This window comes from Symphodus melops (genome assembly GCF_947650265.1).
Source record: "Symphodus melops genome assembly, chromosome: 8".
Lineage (NCBI taxonomy): Eukaryota > Metazoa > Chordata > Actinopteri > Labriformes > Labridae > Symphodus > Symphodus melops.
In genome coordinates this window covers 23,825,809-23,842,415 of record NC_136698.1, presented here as the reverse complement: position 1 = coordinate 23,842,415, position 16,607 = coordinate 23,825,809, and the positions used below count along the sequence as shown (strand labels likewise).

General features: G+C 39.8%; 1 protein-coding gene across 4 annotated transcripts in view; it reads right to left on the bottom strand.

The window, feature by feature from the left end:
• LOC306828741 (uncharacterized protein) overlaps positions 1-16,607 on the bottom strand; it is a 130,537-nt gene that overhangs the window by 46,714 nt on the left and 67,216 nt on the right. For all 4 annotated transcript variants that reach the window (XM_079351360.1, XM_079351358.1, XM_079351359.1 and 1 more), the window contains 2 exons: positions 15,269-15,390; positions 10,319-10,366 (listed from right to left, as the gene is read on the bottom strand). In XM_079351360.1, coding sequence (XP_079207486.1) covers positions 10,319-10,366; positions 15,269-15,388 — 168 coding nt within the window. In that variant the 5' untranslated portion in view covers positions 15,389-15,390. The remainder of the gene's footprint in view (positions 1-10,318; positions 10,367-15,268; positions 15,391-16,607) is intronic.

Here is a 16,607-nt window from a genome sequence, read left to right as displayed (position 1 = left end):
TAATTGAATATTTATATATTTTGTGTTTATATTTTGTGAAATTAGCTCATTTTTTGCTCAGAGCTGGGCTCCTGTCCGTTAATCCATAACACGTTTATTATCAGCATACTTATTTTAAAGAGGACGTGAAGTTGAAAAACTATTATTGGACTATTTTCCTTCCTGTAAACTGAGTTTCTGCGAGTGTAATTGTCGATTACTTGAATTGACTTTAGGCGACTTATTTGCTCCTGGCTCTCCGAAAAAACGACACCACTGACCCTGAAGTTATCTCTTTTTCCGACTGACACATCTGTATCATGTTTGACGCTCGCCATGGAGGGGAGAGAAAGAAAGTCCCAGTTCTACTCAGGCTCATAAACAGTTAACAGAGGTTAATTTATGATGGACTGTGTGTCCTTTTGGGAGAAACGCGTTTAACATTTTCATTGTGTCATCATATGTTTTTTTTTTTTTGTCGTATAAGATATAAGAAGTTACTATACATTCAAATCCAATGTGACAGATGAATTTTGAAACAAGACTGAGTATTTTTGTTTTGCTGCCAGTAAATTGTGAAAGCTGCACAGGCCTCCTGTGCTTGAGAAGCATTTTAATGAATACAGCCGTTCAAATTTCCTGCCTGCGTCGCTCCCCTGTCCTGTTTCAGATGTCTCATTCCTTGAGCACTCTGCTAAGAAGGGTAGAAAATGTGAATTGCAAGTAAGCTACTTAACCACAATGAATTAAGGCCTAACATTTGAAAATTTGATACTGAAATTACTGTCATTATGGTGCATTATGTCTGAGCATAATGATTGCTTTGGCGCTGTTTGAAGACAAAGGCAGGCTCTGGGGGGAGAGCATAGTCGGAGGAAAAGTTGATTTCATGGCCGTTAATGATACGTGAACTTCAAACCTTAATTCTAGCAGCCATCATTTCCTGCCAATTCACAACTCTTCTTTTGTTACCGACCTAAATAGTAATGCATCTGCAAATGATTTCTCTTTCTCTGGACTCAGAGTGAGCCATACCCACAGAGAAATACTTGTCAGACGGCAGAAAATTGCTCCTTTTAGGCTCATGTTTGCTTTGTGCAACATGTGCTTCAGACATGAACGAATAAAGAGAACATACTGGAACGGCTTAAGAAGAATGCACTGAGTGTTTTAATCTTTCATCATTAATTGATAGATTTAATGGGGTTAGGAGAACACAAACACGACATGTTTAAAACCATCATCACCTTGTAGCAAAAGATCAGATATCATGCAGAGCTTTCTTTGGCCTTTGCCGTGTTTTCGTGGGTGCAAGGTTGGCACCAAACGTCTAGGGTGTTGACAAAGAGATGAATTGCATACCAAGATCTGGGACCACACAGTAACTGTGACCGCGCTTTCCTCACAGCTTTATTATTGAACTGCCAAAATAGACACATGGAAAATGGGTCTGTACCAGCCTCCATTTTTTAGGATGTTTCCAAGGTTGCAAACAATTGTGAGACCAATTGGAGTTGTTATTAATTCTCCATCAGTTTCAGTTTGGATGCCTGAAAGCCAATTAAAGGAAACATAATTGAATCAGCCTCAGGACTCTCCTGAACAGGAACTCAAATGAATTGCGCTCAGGGACGATGGCAGGAAAGAGGAGGAGGCCTTGGAGGTTAAATAAAAAGGGTGAAATTACTGAGTCCAAGTCTTTGCTTGGAATAATGGCTCCAGACTGACCCTGCTATGATGAAAATTAAAGGTTGTTTTTAACCTTATCCAGCCAAACCACCTTCAGTGATTTTTTTTGCCCGGTCAGTCTTCAGTCTAAACCCGACACAGGCTTTGGCCAAATTTTTGTGTTGAATTTCTACCCAATAAATACATTTGTAGAGACGAGCACTATTGGCAGAAAGAAAAAAAGTAAACAGTTTGAATATTTTGTTGAGCTGAAAATAGTTCCCCAGGTTTTCAGCCCATGTGTTCCTATCTCGTGCTTTAATTTAGAACAAGGATTGATTAAAGACTGTCGCTTTGGGACTTAAGAGTTCTTGCTGGTTTGTATCTACCGAGAATGTCTCATATGCTGAGCTGTAAGGCAATTTAGAGCTGGTAATTAGTGGTAATTGAATTTGTGCAATGTCTGCGTGGGGGGCAAAAAATAGTTTCTAACGTCACTTCAATTAATCTCAACTGCTATACAGGTGATGGTTGGGGGTTAAGGTTGTTAGCTAATGCTAAGTCCAATCTGTGAGTTCATTCACATAAGAAGAGACAAAGAGCACGTTCAATCGTTTTCCCTTTTTTGTACTGAAACAGAAAATAAATGGGAATCAGTCACATCACAATCCTGGTGAGTAACTAGTTACTTGTTGCAATGTTCCTATTGCTACTAACGTGGATTCCAATTGCAGTTCCTTATCAAAATGTTTGAATGACAAAGGTGGTCACATGGCTGTGGCTCAGTGTCAGAGTTGATCATCTCAGTTGGGGGTATGATCCCTGACTCCTGTAGTCACATGTCGAAGCGTCACCGGGCAAAGCACTGAACCCCAAATTGCTCCCGCTACATGGATGAATGGAAGAGTACAGTCAGACAGTTGGACACTTATGTATCAGGCTCTCCCATCAGTAGGTGGATGAAGGGTGAATGGGAGAGACATGAGGTGTAGAAGTGCTCTGAGTGGTCAGAAAAGGTATAACAGTATGACACAAGTCCATGTCCATCTGCCATTTATAAACCTTTTATCAACATCAGTAGAAAGCTCGGTCATGCCTTAAAAGAAGCCTTCTCCTCTTTGGAAAGACAGTAAAAAGCAGGACTGACACATCTAAATCTTTATGGTTCTATTTCCTGACAAAAAACAGCTCAGCGTTCAAACTCCAATTATTCGTACAGTAAATGCTACATGAACAGTTTTCTGATTTAGTTTAGTCTCTTACATATGTGGTCCACTACTTGGCCACACACACACACACACACACACACACACACACACATTACCTCAAGGCTATGTTCCATTGTCCTGGGAGAGCCACGAGGAGGAACTCCTTTCATGTGTCATCTCCTGTCACAGTGCTGTCCTGACAGAGGCTTAGTGACATTGGAGAGGCCTCGGCAGAATGTCCTGCTTTTAGTCAAATGAAGAGTCTGGCAGCTGCTGCATTCATCAAAATCAAAGGATAATCTGCTTTCCATATAAAATCAACTGATGATTACCATTTTTTCCCAATGAGGGGGATGGTAGTGTGAATGCTTGCACCTTTAAGGAGACACTTGAGAGACACGGGGCGGGGAAGGTTCAGAGACGGTGCAGAATTTTGTCTTAAGATTTGAAGTATTATGAGCCCAGTGTCTAAACTCGGCTCTTCCATGCAGGGATGCTCTGTCAGTTTTGTCTCTGTATTTTCATTTTGATTGCCCATTTCCTTTAGAAGTGACAAGGTCAGTGACAAAATACCTTTTTTTAACCAAAACACAAATCACCAACTGGCCACCGAGCAGTGACATTTTACTCTTGAAAAAGAAATGTAATAACTTCTTTTTGCTGTCTTCAATGCAACATATCTGAAATAGCATCATCTATAACAAATGTGGTAACATCCAAGCTGATCCAGTAGATCAAGAATGAACCCATTATATATCCAAATGTACAATAAAAGGGAAAGTGGTTATCAAAGAAAAGAAGGAAGATCCAACAAAAAAAACCCCTAAAAACTGAGCGTGTCCTCAACTCAACAATACAGAGAAAACAACAAAAAATAATGAATTAAATGCAATCTAGAAAAACATACTTTTTGTCAAAATGTCTCATTGGGAGGTACAATCATAAAGAAATGATCAAACTGTGTCCCAAATAATAAATTATGTTGCACCAGTTATACATTCTTGCCAAATTGCACCTGTCCATGCATATTCAAAAGATTATCCATTATATCCTGAGGCTCTACACTCTGTCGAATCACAGTTGACTTTCATATTATTATTAAAGTGAAGAAGAGCAGCACACGATTAGGCCAAAGTAGGAAACGTAAAACTCTTCCTACAGTCACTGAGAGGATTCCATACATCCATTAGTAAGTTATTAGTATTTTATCGTTTGTTAAAAACAAGAAAAAAAAAGGTATCATTGAAAAATATAGTATTTTGTTTCTCATTTGGTTTTATATGCATCACATGACAGTTTAGAACAAATGTATTTTATGTATGAAGAGGAGATATTATTTCATTAAAGGATATGGCCACTTTCTGAAACATCTTTCAAACTTTCTGTTTGGTCTAAAATGTGTTAACGTGTCTGTGATCCAAGATGGGTGTGATTAGAAACGGCTTAAATGGTAGATAACAGGAAATGGACATGATCTAAATACTTGCAAGTCGGCTGAAATCCCACTTTCAGGTCGGGGTAGGTCTTGAATATTCTGGCAGTGAAAGTGAGTAAAGTGAACGGCCTCCTGTAACTGTTCGTTACCTCCATCTGCCCTGAACAAAGTGTGACTTTTAGGATGTTTTGGGAGGACTTGTAAAATCTTTGACGTAAATTAAAGATTCCTCATGCATTTACAGATGTTGACATTACCTGTAATGATCATCGTGACTGCTGTGTAGTTGCTGTTATCAGGACCACACAGCTCCCCTATTAAACAAAAGCTTGCTATGTAAAAAGCTTTTATCTGGACTTCTGGTGGTATAACCGCTGTATTCCACTTTAACAGATACTATTAATGAGTGTGACTGTAAAGTGGACTGAACACTGAATGGTTCGAAGAAACGCTCTCTCTTTGACATGGCTTGATCTGTGAGGCTTTGAGAGACTATCTAATCCATAATTCATGTACTTTTTAAAAGATATATATAGCAGGTGGTAACTTTTATTTTATGCTGATGAATCTCTTATTTACTTCCTAATCACACTTTTAAATCATTGTAATAAAACAAAACAGCTGCAATAGTTCTTCAAGGTTCAACACAATTTGTAGAGCTCTACCTTACTACTATATTATCAGAGACCTGATCTGCTCATCTGTATACAAACATAATACTTCACTGTTTGGCTTCCAGAAAAGGGCCTGACCTATCAAGGCCCATAGAGATATTATTGAAATAGAAGATAGAAGATTTCTGTATTCTTCCTCCTCCCAAATGTTGAAATTAATCACAACAACTGCTTTGAAATGTAAAATCTGGATCCTGGTTTCTGAAACTGTTAATGCTTTTATTTTAGCTAAACAGCTGACTCCAACACATGTCTAATCTTTACATTTTATGTTCAAAGGTTCTATATGTAACTTTGAAAAATACTGTTTGTAGCGGCATGGCCGTCAGGCGAACTACGATAGTAAACTTTTGCCCTCTCTCCCTTGTGCGCTCGTCATAATTGCTCGTATGGCATCAACATCGCCCCTGAAACACTGGATATGTACTAGCAGAATGTTTCCAGAAGAGGTAAGCGATCATACATATAGTATGTGAGAGTCTGCGAAGGAGTCTGTGTGTCTCCTTCTCCATCCTACTAACGACAGTATCAGTCATTTGGCTGTTTGGTAGTTCGCCTGACGGCCTTGCTGTATCGGTCTAAATGCAGTATTTTTCAAAGTTACATATTAGCCCCTTTAATTGTATTTTTTCAATATTTGTGTCCGTGTGTGTATACTATTATGAATCTTGCTCAGGTCAGGACATGACTCTTGGATAAAAAGAAAGGTTTGAAGAGGCTGCCTTGAATTCTTATGTACAACTAAAGCAGCCAATTAGGGTTAATTGTTTTTTTGTTCTTTATTTTATAGAACAGTTTAAAAGGGACAGGAAATGTGCACCAAATAGAGTCGTAACATTAGTGTAAACAAAGTCAACCTGTGACCAGTGTGAAGAGGACTGTAGCCTTCGTACATGGGACGCCCCCTCTCACTGAGCTGAACATTCACCCCTGGATTTTATTTTTGAATTTGAATCTCAAATGGTTAATTTTTTTATGAAGCTGTTGAATCGTCGTTTCAATTAATATCCTGACAAGCTACCAGCGACACAAGTTTTCATTTTCAGTTAATGAACAAGTAATATTGCTCTTTTTTCCCTCTCTTTTGATTTTCTGACTTCCAACATTATTTTCAGTAAGAATAAAATAAAGTTTGTCCCGTTGTGAAAAATTAAAATTAAATCTAAAATCAGACATCTACCATCCGAGTCATTCAGCACAACTGAGATCTAATAAAAAACAGGACATACAAGCATCCTTTTCTTTTTAAAACAAAGTCCCATAATAGTTCCTACAGTCATAAGGTAAGGCGCCCCTCCTGGTACAGAGATTACTTTTTTTTATTATCAAGACTGCATCATTAGACACACAGTCTGTCCTCCTGACTCCAGTTCTGTGTTGGACATGGGCTAATCAGGTCCACAGAAGAAAGCTGTGAATCTCTTCCCCCTTCACATCTCCCCACCGATGTCTTCTCCACCGGACTCCAATCAAAGGCAGCAGAGGCCATTAGGCGGCTCTGGACCTCCTTTTCTTTATAATTACACCCTCCTGGACTGACCGAGCACCAGCTAGCCCTCTGCTATTTGCGGTAATTAGTCCAGAATGTGAGCTGTCAACATGCAAAAAAATCGTGCCAGTAGGCCCCACAATGCCACAGCCACCCCCACTGTGTTCGACAACAAGCACCTAGCCTCGGCCACTGGAATGCATTAACTTTCCCCTCTCTCTTTTTTTCCCTCGGCGACTCATGTCAAATCCAGGTCCCTCAGAACAAAATCTTCATAATTAACTGGCAAATTTTAACATGATTGCTTGTGACACACCTACTCTGGTAATTATTGCTTTGAGGCCATGTGCTAATGAAATTAATGCATTCATTGCCCCAACAAATTAGCATAACTCATACAAATGGCCCACATTTGAAACCCCGTTGCAAAGAGGGAAGACAACAGGAAAAGAAGCATCAACAAGAAACAAACAATGGCTGCCACATTAAACTGTGGACTGTAATGAGCATCGCTTGCTCAAAGTCCTAATGGTAAAATCTTTTTTAATGTTAACCAAGGGTGATTGCAGTTGCGCATTAAAGAGTGATAGCAGCACAGGACCAAATGATTATCACTATCATCATTACAGTCGATGCTGATCTACAGCTACATCTCTCTGTGGAGAAGTATTAAATGACCGTGCCACTGCAGACATTAAAATGTTATTATACTGATGCATTAACTTACTGCGGCAAAGTTCATATCAATACACAGCAGAAACTTCGCAACAATAATTCTCTAAATGGCACCGCTGCCATTCGAAGCATTCACCAGGCCACTGCCACTAACTCTGTTCATGGCTGTTTGGTCACTCAGTGGGATGTCTCTCAGACATTTACTGCTCCGCATTAATAATTGATGACGATCCCATCGGTACAATGGACCAAGACAAGTGCAACGGTCAGTTGGAGATAGTGAGGAAGTGTAAGAAATGTCTCCTCTTAGGTAAAAGAAGAGCAGAGACGTTTTTAATACCTGGAAACGTGTTTGCCTGCAGCAAAAAACTGACAGGGAAACAGAAAAAAAATTCCCATAAAACACAGAGTTACATTATTACAAACAAGTGAGACTTTTCAGCTTGGCCCAACAGCTCATGTTACTTTTCAACAACCTCGAGATATATATGTGGAGCTCTTTTTGGAAAGCAAATAACTACTACAGCTTTGGAAAAAAAAGGTCTATTTTGGATTTGTACCATTGCATCATGAATTGATTCAGTATAAAATCACAGGGTGTTTGGTTAGTCATTGAAAGAGAGCCAGTGCACATTGATGAACATAGACATGTCAATAAACAGAGTAGCATATCTTTATTCATCAATGAAATGTGATCAGTGCCAAAGACCTTCTGAAAGTGCCAGTTTCAGTAAAAGCCTGTTATAAAGAAGCTAATAATGTTTAAAATAAAATAAAAGGATTTAACTATGTATGTCACTTTATTCATCCATTCTATCAAAAAGCTGAGAAGCTTTCAAAGAACCTCAGATCTCAGGTCTTTATTAGCTGCCACATCGAGTATCGAACCACTGCGGATGTGTTCGTATCATTCAGAAACAACAGGAGTTGAAATACATTTCACTAAAAAACAAACGTTTGAAAATAGGACTTGTTTCTTTGTTGCCATGGCGTTAAAACAGTTATCTGTATTATTTGATATTTACAAGAATCATATTGAAATGTAATATTCTGGTATGACAATCCCAGTGGACTGTTTTCTTTGTTTCTCTGAAGTGGCAGCTTCCTGAGTCCGGGGTTTACAGAGCCCATTGTTTTTCTAACTGTCATCTGACCGGAGATTTCCTGTGTGGCCACAAAGTTCAATATTTCTCAACAGGAATGAAACAGCTGATGTTCATAGCTTTGCTTGGTTGACTTGGTCGTGTTACTTCATGAATAAAATCCTGTTGTTTAACAGAACAAGTGCTCAGTAACAATGCTACACATTAATGTAGGACACTGACAGATCCCTGCTTTCTCATTTTACCTTTAGCTGTTTCATTGTGAAATGACTATGTTTGATTTGATTTATGGCTGTTAGCACATGAATCCCAGAATGACATCTATTCTACTTTAAGTACAGCAAGACCAAGACAACAATATGTAGGAGCTGCCGATGACTCACATTGCAAGTGTTCATATTTATGAATAAAACAATTTGTTTAACTACAGTTAATGCACTGTGTCAGTGTTTCACAGGAAGCTAACGCGTCCTGGTAGCAAGCGAATAAACCTAGCTAGTTGGCGTTCACTTACAGTTGAACACAAACTCAACGGTGCTACAGTTCCCCTGAATAAAGAAGTCAGTAAAGAGACAGGTCAACAATAGTTGATAAACCACAGTATGTGGGTTTGTGTTAATTAAATTAAAAGATTCTGAAGTTGTTCATGAAGACCTGAAACAGCTCGACTCTGAGGAACCCTGGCTCAGGTCCAACATGTCGAAGGCAGTCCAAAAACAGACTCTACAGACGGCAGGTCAACTTGAGTCTGCTCGAGGATTTCTGTCTCTGAGAGGAAGTCTTTCCTGACCACTGTGACTTGGATAAAAGTTGCTTATTGCTCCTGATGGCTTTATGTTGGCTCTTTGTAACCATGACAACAACATTTATATCATATAGAACAGGGTAAGGTCTTTCCCCTGCTCTGTTGTAAAACGTCTTGAGATAACATTTGTGATGATTTGGAGCTATACAAATAAAAATTGATGAATTAAAAAAAGCTTCCATCTTTATATATAACAGTATAAATATCCAAAATGATGACAAACAACCCCGTGAGTCAATCTAGACATGTTACTATCTATGAAAGGAAAGCCCAGCGCTCAGTGGACACGCCCGCTCCATATGGAGACAAACACTTTCCTTTTCGACAAAACGTTTTGTTAAACTTTCATCAGAGCGTGTCTCTCAATGTGTGCATGATTTCATGTTTAAAATATCTTAAAATCCTCAAAGGTCGTTGTCAGAGTAACTGTGACATTTCCTTCCCTCTCATACATACACACAAGCACAGATGGCAAAGATCACATTTTCAACCCGCTGCCGTCCGTCGAGCAAACAATGAATAAAACACTCAGTCGCCAGCTTTTGACGCTTTGACCCACAGCACAAGCATGAATACATACAACACATCAACAGCACCTTCTCTAATCTCAGATGGTTAGTAATGTGGACACCTTATCCAGCCTGCAACCCCATCTGTGATGACACATCAGCTCCACCGTTTCGTACGAAGGAAGCCACAAACAAGACACAATGTGTTCATGGAGAATTTGCATTAGGAATGTACCACAGGAAGGCGTGATTAATTTCTGCTCATGAAATGAATACAGATTTTGTCATTACATGGCTTATATCCTTTGCCAAATATTGTAATGTTTCTCCCTTCTTCTCCACAGAGAGTGTTCTGCTACAATAATAAGGAATAAAAGACAGCTTACAGCTCATAAGCAACACAACTGCTAGCAAATCAAGTAAATCACAGAGCAAAACAAAGACCTGATTGCTCATTAGTATTATGGATCTGCTCTGCTTCAGTCTGTTCTGTGAGATGCAGCCACTGTTTAATGACTTAAATGGTGTTTGTTTAAATGCTTGTGTACATTTCACAAAGGCAGATTAAAAGAATGAGACATCATCAAATGTCCCATTAAATCCTTTTAATCCTTCCTGAGGTCTCGTCTTTCCTTTTTTTTTTTGTTTTCTGGGGAAGTTCTCTCCTTGCCAACATCTCGAGAACACAGAAAGAGGCTGTACAGATTTGAAAGCCTCCTGAAGAAATTTGTGATTTATGATTTTGGCCTCATGAATAAAATCAACACACTTACCTTAGCTTTGCAGACAATGCACTGCAGCTTGTCTTCACTCCCACATCCCTGTGAAGAAACAACGTTTCAAAGACGGTTAGTGACAGTCAACCATCCAAAGACTATTCAAAAGAAGTCAGAATAAAAGAAATGAGTGAGGAACAAGAGAAGGTTATAGCTGTTTAGAACAACAAATTATCTCAGGCTATAAAGCCTGTAGTGTGCAGTTTACTCGCACCATACTTTTTCCTTTAAAATTTTAAAATGAAATAAATGTCCTCCTCAGCCCAAAAGATGCATTAGGTCATAATGCTAATTTAACTACGAAACATAAAGCTTGCTTAGCATGAACACAACACTTAACTAAATGGTGCAAGTACAGAAAACTAAAAGAAACAAAGAGAATTTAAAAATGTAGATTTTCTGAAAGAAAGAAAACAAAGAAAACCCAACGATTGTTCAAAATCACAGAGAGAAAACCCAAAAATAAAATCACAAAACACAGCAAAGATTAAACATGACAGTATTTACAGAAAAGTACCCAAAAGACAAACACAACATTACAAAAAATGTCTACACTTAAGAAAAAAAACGTTTCACAAAACAAGAACTGAAGAGAAACTTTCAAAGAAACATTAAAGCAACAGAATTCAGAAACACTAAATGACAGTGAAATACTAAATGGCAGGTGATGAAACACTAAAAACAACCAAACGTTCACATGACGAGTGTTCAGTCTTTCCTACAATGTTGTTTCATTTCGCACCTTCAGACCACCATAGACTCTGCTTATCAATAGTTTGGACATTTCCTGCATTAGTGGATGTTGTTTTTATGCATGCACTTAATGTTCCACTTGACATCACAGAAGTGCACATGAAACTAAAGTAACACGTTGACAACAATCTTCAAGCTGCTGCTAACTATCGGAAGATGCCATTAACAAGAAAAAGCATTTGTACAAACACAAACTGCCAAAGCCAAAGCTAATATGCAATGCATGTAGGAGCCCACTTTGATAGATGTTAATGGCATATAATTATAGAACACTGCTATTAGGCAATGTGATTTTATAAAGGAGGACCATTGCCCCTGGCACTGTGGCCTGATTGCTGTGAGTGTTGGGCTAATGAATGTAAACCAAGTCTGTTTGCAGTGATGAGAATTATCAACCCATGAGAGAGAGAGAGAGCGACAGAGTAGGAGAGGACAAGAGGGGGGGAGGGGGGATGCTTTACTCACTCTTAACACCACTTGCAATTAAAGGGAAAATGTAAGCATGCACACTCACAGTCAAGGGCATACTAGCTGACATTCACACATGCACAAAAACACTAACATCACACTTGAAAAATATATCAAATCCATGTCAGCATGTAAACTTGTCATTATGTTTTTCGTCTGTTCACACTTGCGTCGACTGTCAATTCAATGCTATATTTAGCTGCTACGTTGTAAGCATTTCTATCAGCGCTCTTCTCACTGCCTTTTTCCTACTTTGCGTTTCCTTCAGCTGAACAGCAGGATACTATAGCGTTTAGTGCACTGGATTGAAACCAGCTGTAATAAAGTGGAAAACACATTTATCTGTGCATTACTTTTGAAAAAGGCCTGCATCTTTTGCTCTGTGTCTTCTCAAGGCGTCGTTGGGTTGGGCAGTGAGACACACCAGGCCTCACTCGGCTGGTGCACTTCGAGCAGTACAGTCCTGCCATGCCCTTGTACTTTGTGCTGCGAGGGGTTTCACCCCTCTAGGAATGCACTCCCTATAATGAGGGTCAGGGGTCAGAGTGCTGCCTCGCCTGGAGGCCAGGATCTCCAAGGCACACTCAGTCACTGACTCTGTCCCTATATTTAAATCCTGCCTCAGGACATGTTTTTCAAAGGGCATCTCCTAACTAGTTCCTGGTTACTAATTAGTTTTGCGCCGCGCTATTTGTCTTTGGGAACTTGGGAAAGGAGAGGGCGGGGGGTACAAATGAGGCAGTCTAAAAAAAGATAGCGTATGGTTAGCCTCAGTGCGGATGATAATTGTTCAGATCGTCTGAACCTCTGCAGCGAACACACTCAAGAATGTATCAACAGATGTGGAAATGAATGACAGTGCTGTTTTGTTGTGTTGGATTCAGCGTGTCTGCTGTTTAGTGACAACATCTGTGTGATACTGTTGTCTGCTTCAAATTAAATAAAGCTGTTGAATTTAGCCTTTTGTGTTCAAGATGCTTTTAGGAGTGCTAACGGTGCATGCTATCACTCCCAGCTGGCTAGCTCTCTCTTTCTCTCTCTCTCTCTCTCTACCGTAAGTCAAATCATTATTGGATTACATTTTCTGGCTTCATAAAATGTGGTTAAGAAGCACTTTAGACATATGTGCATGACCTCTTTTCCAGAGATGGCTATCAGAGCAAAAGTGACAGGTCAATTGCTGATTTCTGTTCTGTAAAAGGGAAAGGGGCTCCCTACCCTGAGCACTCTAAAAGGTCGCACACTCTCCCTCTCTCTCTCTCTCTGTCTGCCTCCCTCACACACAAAAAACTAAAGTAGTCTTGTAGCATCAGCACACACTCTCAGCAGAGAGTGGGATGCTGTGTGTGTGTGTGTGTGCCTCATGAGTGCTGGCTTGTGTGTCTGTATATAATTGTATAGTGGGAAGACACACACTTAATGGAAGTGGCTCTTCACTCTGACAGCTGGGTGGTGCAGATGAAAGGTCTGCTGTAGCACGTTGTCGACCACTTGTGGAGTTTGAAGAGACCAAAAGCTTACAGGCGTGAACCACACTACAGAAAGCATTTCAGCTGCAGACACGTTATCCTTGATTACCACACAATGTCAGAGTGCGATACTAACTCATGTATGTACGATGTACAGTGAAGCACATTCCAGACACAGCGGGTCCTTGTACAGGATTAGATGTTTATGTTCCCTCTGTGTCAAAATCAAATTGAAGCTTTGAAGAGTCGTCATACAGATATAGTCCTTAAGTGCATAAGTGACACAGATTGATGCAATCTTCTGTTTGTCTGCTCTTTGTGCTCTCTGGACCTCCAGTCAAAGCCGTTCTTGGACCATTAAATGTTCGCCTTAGTGTAAGATGCAGAGTGAAGACATGATTGCTAAAGCCTTACTGCATCATCAGACATTGAGGAAACATGCTATGTTGAAGTGCTGACTTCTCTGATATGATAACAATGCAGTTAACAGTGTTCTCCTGAGTTTAGATTGCTGGTCCTGAATGGTCTGGTTTTGTTTTAAGGCGCCCTCACACAGCTGTTTTAGACTCCCCTCAGTTTGCCAGACAAACGGCCAACAGACAGATGTTGCAGCGAAGGAAGCGAGCAAGCAAACGAGTTCTCCGCGACTTCCAATAAACTCCACGAGCAGAAAGGTGGATAATTATTGGAGATGATTTTTGAAAATGGAGAGAGGTGAGAATGCAGAAAGGTTTCATTACGGATGCAGAGCTGGATAAACACTGAAGCAGGGGAGAACAGCTCTCTACTGTGTGGTTTTCACACATGTTTTGAAGAAGGTTCTTTATAGCTTTCTGTCTGATTACTTTTGCTTGTTGCTAACAGGAAGTTAGCCATAAGCTAGTTGCTTGCCAGTTGGCCGTGAGGGTTCATTACAGTAACAAAAAAACAAATCACTTCAGATGTGTCAAATGGATGAACTACAACGAGCTACACAGAATAACAAAACAAATGCAATGTAGAGCTGAGAGAGACGGGGTTCAACAGGACAGAGTGTGAGCTGATTGCACGTTATATCGGCCCGCTCAGGTCAGGTAAAACACTGCAGCAAAAACCAACACACTGACACACTCTGAATTTCACATTGCTTTTACTGTGATATTGGTGTAATGTCAGTGACTATTTTGAGATCTTCGCGTTAATAACTGCTACAGCATCAACGTTCAATAAGCGCTCACAATAAGTTTGTGTGTGTCAGTTGAAAAGGCAGCGGACCGCTTCATTCCTGTCACTCCTGCGAGCGTGCTCACTGCACTCGCACATGGATGGCAGTGCAGATTTTCTCCTGTTACAGACTAAAGTGTTCATGAGAGTCAGTGACCCTTTAGTTATTGCACATCATTTGTTCTATTTGTTCCATGTAAGCGTAGATAAAAGCAGCTTTACCATAAAGGGTATTGTCTGTTGTCTGTCCGTGCAACATAAAAAACTTCTAAAGTCTATTATTTTCTTGTATGTGAAGTAAAAAAAAACCTGCTGCTTTACATCATCTTATTTGGTAGCTATTTACATTTCCAAATCAACACAACCTTTTGTTTTTTGGTGACTTAAGGGAGAAGACTTAAAAAAAAAAAAAAGCAATTACATGGTTTTTACCAATCCAGCAGCAGCAGCAGCAGCAGCAGTGTTTGGCTGGAGATTAATGAAGTTTAGAGTAATTAGCACAAGGAACAATAAGCTTCATGATGTACGGGAAGAGAACTGTGAGCCACCTACAGAAAACTTACACTCCAGTAACTAAGAAGAGTGTAAAGTGCTTCTCTGCAAGTGCAAAAACAACTAATCAGTGACTGCTGTATCAATAATACGACTTGCCTCAAAGAGTGCTACAGATGTTAATGAGCAGTTGTGCATTATGTGACAGGTGTCTGATGGACAAGCTTCCTGGATTCCTTCCAGTCCATTATGAAGAACTCCTCACTATTTCAGCCTTTGTGTTTCAGCTGCTTCACAATGACGTGCTATCATTGTTAGTAACCCTCATTAAAATTAATTGGTTTCTATTTGAAAGAGAGCTCCTTACCTTAAGGCAAACAGCATTGTTTTGTCTCAATGAGGAATGTTAACATTGCCAACACATTTATTCTAGGTTAGAAATCCAGCACAGACGTTTTCCCTCCTTCACATCCTGACTAATACGGCTGATGAATAAAAAAAAGGAGTCAGCCTGAAAATCAAAATATCAAGTTCTTGTTTTTTTTTTCACAGTCTATCTTACCCTCTGGATCCATGTGGACAGGCACACGTGATGGGCAAGTAAATTCTTGCAGTCGCAGAAATTCCTGAGAGGGTCACTGGCTTTAAGTTCCACATCCCTGCATATGAAGCACTCTGACATCTCTGCAGAAGAAGAGGACAAGATACAGGTTAGATTTAACATTGCATCAAAGGCTAATTGCTAACTGAATAAGAATTGCCACCTACACTGCAGTTTATTACCTATCACAGCTTTCACAACACATACAGTACAGTAATGGTCCCTAAAGCATCACACCTTTGTTTTGTTCCCAGTGGAATTATAACAGATTAAATCTGTGCTCTAATTTAAGCAGGTTGACAGTAGGCATGTACACAAAATATGGCTGCAGCTGATTCAGATGTTATTTGTGTATTTTGTCCTGTAGCTGCAAAATGTGAACCATCATGTGACAAGGTGGGCCGTACAGACAAACTACAGACAATTTTAATAAGTGCTTCTACTCTCTGTTTGTAAACAAGCCTCAACCTTTAAGCCAATGCAGAAATACAAAGAACTGCAGTACTGCATGTGTCCACTTGAGGCTAGCTCCTGAAGTCCCAGTAACACCCACATTAGAATGCTCATGTTGACAGCAGGAAAAATGAATAGCCCGCTGCTGCTAGGAGGCCAAAGGCCCGCCTTACTTTCACATCTTGTGCTGTATCCAGGTGGACTGACAGTTAGTTGGTGACAGCTAGAGCTGCAGCTATCGAATATTTCAGTAATCGAGTATTGAATATCTTGATCGATTAATCGAGTATTCGAATAAATCATACTTTTGCTTCATTAAGGTTTAACTGGCCTCGGGTCGTCCCTGCAAACCTGCTTGTAGTCTTTGCAGCTACCGTGGTAATGCCTGCTTGTTACAACCAATCACCTCTGCTCTACAGCTGCTGACACTCACCATATTACTGACAGGGTCCCAAATTAACTGGTCAAGGTGGCGGGTAGATGAAAAATACAGGCCAAACATGTTTTAATGGCTGAAATAACAAATAGTGTTTTTGTGTTAAGGTACATTTAATTGAGAAAGCTTTATGCTCTGTTGAATCAATCACAGATTGATCATTCTATCAGATCAGGTAATTGAGAAACTTTAAATATATATTTGCTTGCCCCTCCCACCACAACATTGCAGACTAAAAACTAAAATTCATCAGAGAATAATAAATTATTCCACAAAACAAGTTATGTCTTGATTTTGCTTTGACAACATTAGACATGTATAATAATCAGCCTGTTCATTATTAGAAGTGTGCGTATCTCTGTCTGCTCCTGCAGCGCGTGCATTCAGCGCGCTCACAGACTACAGAGACCA